The 12,720-nt window shown below is 35.3% G+C and overlaps 1 protein-coding gene across 11 annotated transcripts in view; it reads right to left on the minus strand.

The window, feature by feature from the left end:
- Window positions 1–12,720, minus strand: part of LOC145531644 (phospholipid-transporting ATPase ABCA3-like) — a 234,321-nt gene that overhangs the window by 102,883 nt on the left and 118,718 nt on the right. For all 11 annotated transcript variants that reach the window (XR_014072622.1, XR_014072623.1, XR_014072621.1 and 8 more), the window contains 3 exons: window positions 9,258–9,356; window positions 2,785–2,938; window positions 1,101–1,401 (listed from right to left, as the gene is read on the minus strand). Coding sequence is in view for 8 of the 11 variants with exons in the window: in XM_081554592.1 (XP_081410718.1) it covers window positions 1,101–1,401; window positions 2,785–2,938; window positions 9,258–9,356 (554 nt within the window). In the remaining 3 variants the exon portion in view is untranslated. The remainder of the gene's footprint in view (window positions 1–1,100; window positions 1,402–2,784; window positions 2,939–9,257; window positions 9,357–12,720) is intronic.

The following is a 12,720-nucleotide window of genomic DNA, read 5'->3' on the forward strand; positions in this document are numbered from 1 at the left end:
GATATTTATCAACATACAATCAAGATAATGGTAGAATTAACCAACATCTCTGAATGCACTTTCCCCTCCCACAATAGAACCTAAAAGATAAACCTGCTAAACTGCATAGGTTATATGTTAACATGAAGTAACACTGTTAACCAGATAGCAGCTGAAGGAAATGCAAATGAAGTACCTGGAAGGAAATGGTCAGTCTTGTAAAAGGACAGACTTGCCTCTTACTGGGATGATCTAGTGTAGTGTGAGTTAATACTGCAATCTCTTAAAATCTAATCCCTGCTCTAATACATACTAGATGCATGAATTGGGGTGGCTCACTTAACATCTCCAAACCTTAGTGTCCCCAACTTTAGCAAATATTGTTATAGAAATAGACAATGCAAATACTTAGAAAAGTTCTTGCCAAAAGTACACGTTCAGTACATATAATCAGTTACTATTACTACTTTACAAGTAAGTTCTGAGTAGCCTGCCCATAAAGCTTTCAGCCATACCTGTTTATCCGTTTTTAGATATGGCCAATCTAGATACATATTTTGTGAGGAGTCTTTCAGGATTTAGGACCATCATACTACACTGTAAGACTGGTTTTACGTGAAATTCTGTGCTACATTTCACAAAAGAAAATATTCTGGTACTTGAGTCCATTCCTTAGAAGGTGAGGGCTTGCTTGATAGCTCAGTTGGTAAAGAATCTGCCTGCAATGCAGGAGACCTGGGTTTGATCCCTGGGTTGGGAAGATACCCTGGAGAAGGGAAAAGCTACCCACTCCAGTATTCTGGCCTAGAGAATTCCATGGACTGTATAGTCCATGGGGTCACAAAGAGTCAGACACGACTGAGCGACTCTCACTCACTTTCACTTAGAAGGTGTAGGAAATGGCTGGTAGATGACCCATACTCCAGCACTTCCATTAATAATAACTTTTGTAGCCAGTAATTTCAACTGATTGTTCTTGCATCTGGTTTAGTTGTCTTAATGAGATTATCAAGAAAAAAAAATAGCAAGTAACTAAATTCCAGTTAAGACCTTTTTTTGGAAGAACACAATCAGGTCTTTATCTATTAGCAGTCATTTTTTTTTTTCTGAAAGAGGCTTACCTTTTACTTCATGAAGTTTCTGTTTCTTAGCCTTTAGCAAGATCTCAAGATTTTTTACGAAATTCATAGTAAACTGAGAATTTCCAGAAATTGAGAAGGGCACAATTGTTTGACCATATTGTTCCAAATCCATTTCTCTGTCAGGTTCTTCTTCATTTCTTATAATCTGCACATCGCTCATCAGAAAATAAAAAATACCCAGGAGTGCTAGTATCTGCAGCAAGATCAAATTCCAGTTGCGCCAAGTGAACATTGCTCTTTTTATGAACATGGCAAAGAACTGCTGACTGTAAAGAGTCCACTGACAAGACAGAAGATGGCATTACAGCATCACAGTGGTCACAACATTTAATGAAATTCATTAATATTTTTAATCTTATGATAGAAGATGTATACAATTTTATAAATATACCCTTGAACAGAACATAACCATAGTTCACAGACTAAGAGACAAACAAGACTTCTTATTTGTATAATGTGTTGAATGCAAGGATTAAGGCTTCCATCTAATTACAGTGAAAACCTCAAAAGGATCACTAACACATTCATAGTGTCTCTGACCAGAGCAACATCACATCTATCTTTCTTAGCCGATATTAAATCATAATGTTTCCAGATTCTTAGCCACTGACCACCAGGGAAGTCCCATCAATCAGTATTTTCTGAATGAAACAATTAGCATTTAGATGTTGTCACTGACTGGAAAACAGGTAAAGTTTAGAAGGATTCTTTCTCACATAGTTTTCTGACTTTTAAAAGATGGGTTATTAGATATATTTCTAGGATGACAATATATTAATACAAGGATCAATTTTTCTAGACTATTCTGCAAATCTTTCATTCTCTGCATCTTTATAAGAAGAGGGAAATAAGGAAGAGTGATATAGCAGAAATGTGCAAGCAGGGAGAAGAGGAAAATTTCATTTTAAAGTATCCAATTCATGGCAAACATTCCAAAGGTCATATTTTACTTGGTGTTAACTCATTAAAATGTCTCACAGAGAATTAAATTAAAGCACAGATACGTTAAATAATTTTTTTAAAGTCAAATAGCTAGTGAATAGAGCAGGAATTCCCATTCTCTCTGGTTCAAAATTCCACGCGTTAGTTGTACAATATCAACTCTGCTTCACAACTGACTCATCAGCCCCCTCAGTGAAAGTATGCTTATGGGCAACTCTGAGAAATATATCTTCCACATCAGAATCCCTAGTGTTTTGGGGGAAAACTGTAGGAAGTATTTATTTAGTTAAGAGAACAAGGGAGGAAATGCTTGTCAGTCCAATGAAATTTCCCATGGTAATGAAGAAAGATACTGAATTGGGAGTAAATAGTTCACTAGGAAATACTGATTCATTTCAGTTCATAAATTTAAATAGTTTTATGTACATGAATAGTGATAACTTTTATAAGAAACTTTCTCAACTCTGAATGGACTAACAATTCAAAACTGTGATAAGTGACTCCGAGGAATAATAATGGGAAGAGTAAAAATCTAATTTCTACTATCACATTTACTTTTGAATTAAAAAACTAACTGAATTGTTCTACGTACTACTCCTTACCTGGATTTCTTCGGCTAAGAACTCAAACTCTACTTTTAATTCAATATTAAAATGAAATATTATAACTTTTATCCCATACAAGTATATACAAATATTATATTCTTAGTGAAGTTGCTCACCCCAGTATTAAATGTAATATTAGAGCGTTCACTCAAGTTGGAAGAAGAATATGATTTCTTAAAATTTCTAGGGACATTCATATTCTGATTTGTGTCTTCACTTTCATCTTCATTTTTTAGGATCTGCAAAGTCAGATTATCCGATTGACTGACCCTACACACATAGAAAAAGAAAATTATTTTAACCAGAATAGTGGTGTCTAAATACATAGTTCATCATAAAATTTTCAAAAATTGAGTGAAAATTTAAAAAAAAATCACTGGCTAGAAGTTGTTAAATCTGTAAAAAATGATATTGATAATATACAGCAGTTTTATTTTCATAATGTTTCTAAGCTTATTTCAGAAAAATTAATGTTTTTTTCCATTTTCTGCTCTACATAATCTAAATATTTGGAATATTTTACAAAAGCAAATGTACCCAGAGTTGATTTTTCCTACAATAGCTCTCAATACCCATGGAAGGAATAGAAATATATTTAAGTTTAATTTAAGGGGAAAAATGCTAGACAGAATAACAGAAATTATTGTAAAATGGAGAATTTGAAACTTTAAGCCCACCCACAGGAGTTCTGTAACCCTTGATGAAAAATTCATAATTTGTAAAGATGGCTTTTCTTTCCAAACCAATGAGCAAGCAATGAATTAATAAGACTTTTAACCTTTCTTTTAGCAAGACCACAAAATAAGCATCAAGCAGTTGTTTGACTTCATAACTCTGTTATGAAACCCTGTTTTTTTCTATAATGAAATATAATTGACTTACAATATTATATTATTCAAAACAGTCTATATCATGTCTGGTCACTACAACCCTATAGTAATTGATTTAACTGAAGACATATATGGACTTTTTCTTAACTTTCGTTTCTAACTTCTTTAGTAAGTTTTTAATTAATTTTTATACACTTGTAAAACATATTCAGTGGGAAAGAGTTTAAAAATAAAATAAATCAAAAGAAAAAAGAAAAAAAATAAACTCAAGATCACATTACTCAGATGTACCCAAATGACATTTTTTTCTACATCTGTATATGCACAAGCATGAATATATACATGCACACCTACTGTGAAAAATTAGGAAAATCATTAAATACATTCATTTTACTATCTATAAACATAAAATCACTACTGACTGAGTTTTATTTTATTATTCAGATTCACCATGAGTTATGGATCATTATTTAGATTAGCTTTTTATTATTATAAGCAATGATGTGATGAACACTATTCCACCTATATTATATTCACAAAGGACAAAATTTCAGATGTAGAATATTTCAAAGCTTCTTATATATGCTGATAAAATTAGTACATGTACATTTTATATATTCAAAAAAGATACAGTAATTTTTTGGATTAATTAATTTATTTTAATTGGAGGCTAATTACTTTACAATATTGTGGTGGTTTTTGCCATATACGTCACCTTATAATATCTTCCTATTTCACCACATATTCACAAAGACTGGGTATTTTTATAGTTTTCCTGTATATATTTTAATCCCTTTGAGTTGATTTGACTATTTAGATTCTTTTGTGAATTTTTTTTTACCATTTATTGAATTTTATACTGTTTTAATATTTTTGTTTTTGATTTAGTAGACATATACTTATTTATTATAATTAACCTTTCCATCATTTGTCTTTTAATGCTGTTAAAGTATTCTTTGATATACAAAATGCTTAAATTTTATATAGCCAAATATTTTCCTTTATAGTTTCTGTACAGAGAAATGAAAGAAAACATCTATTTTTCCAACTAAGAGAATTAACCACTCTTAACATTTTTTCATTTGAGCCAATTAAAAAGTGTATTACAAAGAAACTTATATCACCTCTGAACAAGATTTTCAATCCCATTTCTTCTAATTTCTTCCATCAAGACTACTGTGATGTTTGGTATATAACCTTTCAGATATATCTTTAAAATAAACTTTTAACTATAGAATAGCTTCAGATTTACAGAAAAGTAGAAAAAACAGTACAGAATTTCCTCTATTATTAACATTTTCATTACCACAGTACATGTGTCACAAATAAGAAACCAACATTGGAAACTTGCTTTATGTAAGTAAACTCCACATTTTTTTCAGGTTTTACTAGTTTTTTCACTAAAGTTCATTTTCTCTGCCAAGATCCCACCACATAGCACATTGTATTCAGTCATTTTATCTCCCTAGTCTCCTCTGGACTGTGACAGTTTCTTAGACCTTCTTTGTTTTTCATAACCTTAGAAGTTTTGAGAAGTACCCGTTAGTACTTCTAATTTGTCTTATGTTTTTGAATTTGTCTTATATTTTTCTCATGGTTAGACTGGGGCCATAGTTTGGGGAAGAAGATTACAAAGATGAAGTACACTCTTCCTCACATCATATCAGTAGGCACATAATTTTAACATGAAATATCACTGTGATGTCCTTATCACCTTGACCACTTGGTCTAGGCAGTATTATATGAGTCCATATTGATAAATGTGACTGAACAACAACAATATTGATAAAGAATAGAGGACTGAATGGACAAAGGGGAAAGATAAATTTTTCCTGTTGTTGTTCAGTTACTAAGTTCTGTCTGACTGTTCGTGACCCATTGACTGTAGCATGTCAGGCCCCCTGGTCCTTCATTATCACCCAGAGTTTGCCCAAGTTTCATGTCCACGAGCTAGGGATGGTATCTAACCATCTCATCCTCTGTTACCCTCTCTCCTTCTGCCCTCAATCTTTCCCAGCATCAGGGTCTTTTCCAATGAGTCAGATCTTCACATCAGGTGGCCTAAGTTTTGGAGCTTCAGAGTCAGCATTAGTCCTTCCAATGAATATTCAGGGCTGATTTCCTTTAGGATTGACTGCTGTGATTTCCTTGCAGTACAAGGGACTCTCAAGAGTCTTATCCAGCACCACAATTTAAAAGCATCAATTCTTTGGGCTCAGTCTTTCCTTATGGTTCAACTCTCACATCTGTATATGACTATAGCTTTGACTTATAGACCTTTGTCAGCAAAGTGATGTCTGTTTTTTAGTATGCTGTATAGGTTTGCCAGAACTTTTCTTCCAAGGAGGAAGCACCTTTTAATTTCATGGCTGCAGTCACTATCTGCAATGATGTTGGAGCCCAAGAAAATAAAATCTGGCACTGCTTCCACTTTTTCCCCTTCCATTTGCCATGAAGTGATGGGACTGGATGAAATGATCTTCGTTTTTTTAATGCTGAGTTTCAAGCCAGCTTTTTCACTCTCCTCTTTCATCCTTCATCAAGAGGCTCTTTAGTTCCTCTTCATGTTTTGCCATTAGAATAATATTATTTGCATATCTGAGATTGTTGTATGGGTAAAGCTAAATCTTTTGGTCTACACTTGTAACTAACATATCATTAATCAACCATACACCAATATAAAATAATTTTTTAAAACAATGATAAAAAAGCCTCTTTTCCTCTGCCATAGTGAGTTTAAAGATAAATGTTAAGATGATAACAACATAGATGGAAGCTCCCTGAATTGCTGACTCAGTACATGAAGGATAGATGCCCTTGTCACCCAACTTACATTGGGTTTTAGGTAACATGGTAATTTTTGTTAGTCAGTCAGTTCAGTCACTCAGTCATGTCCGACTCTTTGTGACCCCATTGGACTGCAGCACGCCAGGCTTCCCTGTCCATCACTAACTCCTGGAGCTTGCTCAAATTCATGTCCATTGAGTCAATGATGTTATCCAACCATCTCATCCTCTGTCGTCCCCTTCTCCTCCTGCCTTCAATCTTTCCCAGCCTCAGGGTCTTTTCAAATGAGTCAGGTCTTTGCATCAGGTGGCCAAAGTATTGGAGTTTCAGCTTCAGCATCAGTCCTTCCAATGAATATTCAGGACTGATTTCCTTTAAGACTGACTGGTTTGATCTCCTTGCAGTTCAAGGGACCCTCAAGAGTCTTCTCCAACACCACAGTTCAAAAGCATCAATTCTTCGGTGCTCAGCTATCTTTATAGCCCAACTCTCACATCCATACATGACTACTGGAAAAAACATAGCTTTGACTGGACGATCTTTGTCAGCAAAGTAATGTCACTCCTTTTTAATATGCTATCTAGGTTGGTCATAGCTTTTCTTCCAAGGAGCAAGAGTCTTTTGATTTCATGGCTGCAGTCACCATCTGCAGTGATTTTGGAGCCTCCCAAAATAAAGTCTGTCACTGTTTCCACTGTTTCCCCATCTATTTGCCATGAAGTGATGGGACCAGATGCCATGATCTTTGTTTCCTGAATGTTGAGTTTTAAGCCAACTTTTTCACTCTCCTCTTTCACTTTTTTCAAGAGGCTCTTTAGTTCTTCTTCACTTTCTGCCATAAGGGTGGTGTCATCTGCATATCTGAGGTTATTGATATTTCTCCCGGCAATCTTGATTCCAGCTTGTGCTTCATCCAGCCCAACATTTCTCATGATGTACTCTGCATATAAGTTAAATAAGCATGGTGACAATATACAGCCTTGACGTACTGCTTTCCCAATTTGGAACCAGTCTGTTGTTCCATGTCCAGTTCTAACTGTTGCTTCTTGACCTGCATACAGATTTCTCAGGAGACAGGTAAGGTGGTCTGGTATTCCTATCACTTTAAGAATTTTCCATAGTTTGTTGTGATCCACAATGCCAAAGGCTTTGGCATAGTCAATAAAGCAGAAGTAGATGTTTCTCTGGAACTCTCTTGCTTTTTCTATGATCCAACGGATGTTGGCAATTTGATCTCTGGTTCCTCTGCCTTTTCTAAATCCAGCTTGAACATCTGGAATTTCACATTCACATACTGTTGAAGCCTGGCTTGGAGGATTTTGAGCATTACTTTGCTAGTATGTGAGATGAGTGTAATTGTGCAGTAGTTTGAAAATTCTTTGGCATTGCCTTTCTTTGGGATTGGAATGAAAACTGACCTTTTCCAGTCCTGTGGCTACTGCTGAGTTTTCCCGATTTCATGGCATATTGAGCACAGCACTATAACAACACCATCTTTTAGGATTTTCCATCAGTTCCACTAGCTTTGTTCATGGTAATGCTTCCTAAGATCGACTTTACTTCACACTCCAGGATGTCTGACTCTAGGTGAGTGACCACACCATCATGGTTATTCAAGTCATTAAGACCTTTCTGTATATTTACTGTGTATTCTTGCCACCTCTTCTTAATCTGTTCTGCTTCTGTTAGTTTCTGTCTTTTATTGTGAACATTTTTGCATGAAATTTTTTCCTTGGTATCTCTAATTTTCTGAAGAGATCTCTAGTCTTTCCCATTCTATTGTTTTCCTCTCTATCTTTGTAATGTTCACTTAAGAAGGCTTTCTTATCTCTCCTTGCAATTCTTTGGAATACTGCATTCAGTTAGGTGTCTTTCCCTTTCTCCTTTGTCTTTCACTTCTATTCTTTTCTCAGCTATTTATAAGCCCTTCTCAGAAAACCACCTAGTCTTCTTGCATTTGTTTTTCTTTGGGATGGTTTTGGTCACCTCCTCCTGTACAATGTCACAAACCTCCGTCTATTGTTCTTCAGGTACTCTGCCTACCAGATCTAATCCCTTGAATCTATTTGTCACCTCTACTGTAATCATAAGTGATTTGATTTAGGTCTTATCTGAATAGTCTTTGTTTATCCTTACTTTCTTCAATTTAAGCTTGAATTTTGCAATAATGATCTGAGCCAGAGTCAGCTCCCGGTCTTATTTTTGCTGACTGTATATAATTTCTCCATCTTCTGCTGCAAAGTAGATAATCCATCTGATTTCAGTATTAACCACCTGGTGATATCCATGTGTGGAGTCACCTCTTGTGTTGTTGGAAGAGAGTGTTTGCTGTGACCAGTTTGTTCTTTGGGCAAAATTCTGTTAGCCTTTGCCCTACTTCATTTTGTACTCCAAGGCCAAACTTGCCTGTTACTCCAGGTACTTCTTGACTTCCTGCTTTTACATTTCAGTCCCCTATGATCAAAAATCCATGTGGTAATTTTCATTAGTTTTCTGTGATTGTGGTTTTCATTCGGGAAGCTATGAGATTGCAATTCTTGCTTTTTCTGTCTTCTCTCTTTGCTCTAGGCCAGTAGTAAGAATTCTATCCACAAAATACACAGACATTCAATTGTAATCCCAAAGCTTCAAATAATCTTATGAAATATTCCTCTGTTCTGGGTATTCAGTACCTGGATTTAGTTTTTTGTGCAGTTTCATAGTTTCATTTTTGTGTGTTGAGTATCCTGCCTCCTAACTCTCTGAACTGATATTCTCACTCTAGTTCCATGAGTCACAGCAGCCCTAGCCCATCAGGTGAGCAAGGTACATAAACTGACATGTTTGTGATTCATAGAAGATAACCATAGCTAACAATCCATTACTACTTCAATTATTCTAGCTCCAAACATGATGGGTCTTGCTTTCAAAATGAAATCTGATTTTAAAGAAAATTTTTTTTCTGCTCTGTTGCCCCATGCATCATTACTTACTTAATGAAAACCTCTTCCATGGTAGTGATGGAGATACCAAAACTAGCAATACCCAGCTCTTCCTTTCTGTCTTCCATTTCAGTAAATAGATCTTTAAACCTAGGAGAAGAAGGAGAAGGAGTTAGTATTCAGAAGGTGATTTTCACATTAATATTTTTGTTACCTTCCACAGTGGGGGGAAATGTAGCTTATTCTTCGCTGCAATGCTTATCATAGTTTCCATGGCTGGTGATAAATCAGGAATGTGGAATATTCCTGGAATATACATGTATGAAACTATCACCACCAAAGCCATAGACACACCCATCACCTCCCATAATTTCCTCCCATCCCTTTTATTATTTTTTATTTTTGTGGTAAAAATGCATAATCTGAGATCCATCCTGTTAGTAAATATCAAGTATGGAATATTGTTATATGTAGGCACTATGCTGTATAGTTGATCTCCAAAACTTATTTATCTTGCATAAACCGAAATTTTGGATAAACTGAACATCAACTCCCTGTTTTCCCCTCCTCCATTTATCAGCTCTGGCAACCACAATTCTACTCTCTGCTGTTATGAATTTGACCATTTTAGATTCCATGATACAAGTGAGATCATACAGTGCTTGTTGTTCTGTGTCTATTTTATATTACTTACATAATGTCCTCCAGGTCCATCCATTCATGCTGTCACAAAAGACAGGATTTACTTTTTTAAAGTTGAATTATATTCCATTGTATATAATTTATTTTTTATTTATTCATTTGTAGGTGGACATTTAGGTTGTTTTCATATCTTGCCTATTGTGAATAATGCTGCAATGAGCATGGGAGTACAGGTGTTCCTCTGAGATCCTGATTTCAATTCTTTTGAATAAATACCCAGAAGTGAGATTGCTGGATCATGTATGGTAGTTTTATTTTTCACTTTTTGAGAAATCTCCATGCTTTTTTCCCACACAGAAAAATCTTAAGCAATACATAGTAAATGCAACTCTTAAAAGTAATTATATAGAGAAGATTGTGAGAACAGTTTTGTGGTGTTTGTACATTTGTTCACATAGGTATAATAGCAGATTTCAGCCCCCATAAGTCTGAGGAAGTAAGAAAACAAAAATTTATAATGAATCAGTCAAGCATTATTATTAGCATTATCCTTTTTATGATTTAAAGTGTGGTAAATTCAGATGTTTGAAGCTCCAATATTTTGGCTGCTTGATGTGAAGTGCCAACTCATTGGAAAAGACCGTGATGGTGGGAAAGATTGAAGGCAAAAGGAGAAGGGGGAAGCAGAGGATGGGATGGTTAGATAGCATCACCAAGTCAATGGATATGAATTTGAGGAATATTTTAAATCAATTGTATTTCAATAAAAATATAGTAAATGAAGAAAATGTGGATAATACAAACATTTAGAGAAGAAAATAAAAATAATCTCTCATATGATCCTATACATACAAAACCCTAAAGATGCCACCAGAAAACCACTAGAACTCATCAACACATTTCTTCAAAATTGCAGGATCCAAATTTATATACAGAAATCTGTTGCATTTCTATATACCAGCAATGAGATAGCAAAAAGAGAAATTAAGGAAATGATCCAAATTAGCATTGCATCAAAAAGTATAAAATACCTAGGAATAAACCTACATAAGGAAGAAAAAGAACTGCACTTTGAAAACTATGACACTGATGAAAGAAATTGAAGATGACACAAATGAAAAGATACACTGTGTTCTTGGATTGGAAGAATCAATACTGTTAAAATAACCACACTATCCAATGCAATCTACAGATTCAGTGCAATCCCTACCAAATATTCAATGGCACTTTTCACAGAACTAGAACAAAAAATTTTTAAGTTTGTATGGAAACACAAAAGACCCCCTAGTAGCCAAAACCATCTCAAGAAAGAACAGAATTGGAAAAATCAGACTCCCTGACCTCAGATTATGTTACAAATCTATAAGCATCAAAACAGTATGGAACTGGCACATAAACAGCCACATAAATCAACAGAACAGGGTGGAAATCCCAGCAATAAACCCATACACTTGCAGTTACTTAATCTATGACAAAGAGGAAAGAATACACAATGGAGAAAAGACAGTAAAGCAATAAATGGTGCTGGGAAACGTGGACAGCTACATGTATAATAATGAAATTAGAACATTCCCTAATACCATATACAAAAATAAACTCAAAATGAATGAAAGACCTAAATTTAAGACTGGATACTATTAAAGTCTTACAGGAAAACATGCATAGAACTCTTTTTGACATAAATCACAGCAATACTTTTTTAATTCATCTCCTAGAGTAATGGAATCAAAAGCAAAACTAAACAAATGGGACCTAATTAAAATTAGAACCTTTTGCAAAGCAAAGAAAACCATTAAAAAATGAAAAGACAATCTACAGAATGGGAGAAAATATTTACAAATGATGCGACTGACAAAGAGACTAATTTCCAAAATACACAAACATCTCATACAACTCAAAATAAGAAAAAAACCAAACAAGCCGATAAAAAATGTGCAAAAGATCTAAATTGACATTTATCAAAGAAGGCATTCAGATGGCCAATAGGAACATGAAAAAATGCTCAACATTGCTAATTATCAGAAAAATATAAATCAAAACCACAATGAGTTATCAACTTACGTTAATCAGAATGGCTATAGTCAAAAAGTCTACAAGTAACAAATGTTAGAGAAGCTGATTAGAAAAAATAACCCTCCTACACTTCTGGTGGGAATGTAAATCAGTACAGCCACTATGGAGAACTATATGGAGGTCCCTTTAAAACTAAAGGTGGAATTGAGGTAGGAGATACCTACCTCTGGCCTCTGGGCCGGAAACCTGGTATTTGTCAAGTGGAGTAAAATTCAAGCTTTGTTCTAACCCAGATTCTCCAAGGACAAAGCTAGTGGTAATAGCTGAGCTCTGCTAAGGCAAAGAAATACGGTGTCCACTCCTGAGGTCAAAGAAGACTTCCTTGTTGGCACCGCACAGGAAAGCTTCTTGGAGGTCAAAAAGGGAGGGGATTCCACCCCATAGTAAGCATGGACAGGCACCCATAGTGGATGCATGGATCCTTCTGCAGTGGGATCCATCTTAAAAGGGTGCACCCGCATCTTGGGGAAGGTCCATAGTGTGGAAGATCCAGGGTTCAGGTGTGAAGAACCAAACAAGATAATTGGCCAAAGGTAGACAAAGACCCAGAAGGGCTATCCCATATGAGTGACCTATTTCACCTCCTTACTGTGCTCCTGCTCACTCAGGACACCTGCACTCTTCTCTGGATGTGTATCTCTGCCTAGTTTCTGGCGTACTGTCCTCCTCCTCATTAGAGGGGATGCCCATGTTCCCTCTCTCTGGGTGTGTATGGCTGCTCTGTTTCTGTGTTGGATAAACAAACTGTTTTCCTATGTGCTCTCCCACACATTGTGCTGTATCACTAACAAAACACTTT

Source organism: Giraffa tippelskirchi, chromosome 13 (genome assembly GCF_054371585.1).
Source record: "Giraffa tippelskirchi isolate mGirTip1 chromosome 13, T2T-mGirTip1v1.2.pri, whole genome shotgun sequence".
NCBI classification, from domain to species: domain Eukaryota; kingdom Metazoa; phylum Chordata; class Mammalia; order Artiodactyla; family Giraffidae; genus Giraffa; species Giraffa tippelskirchi.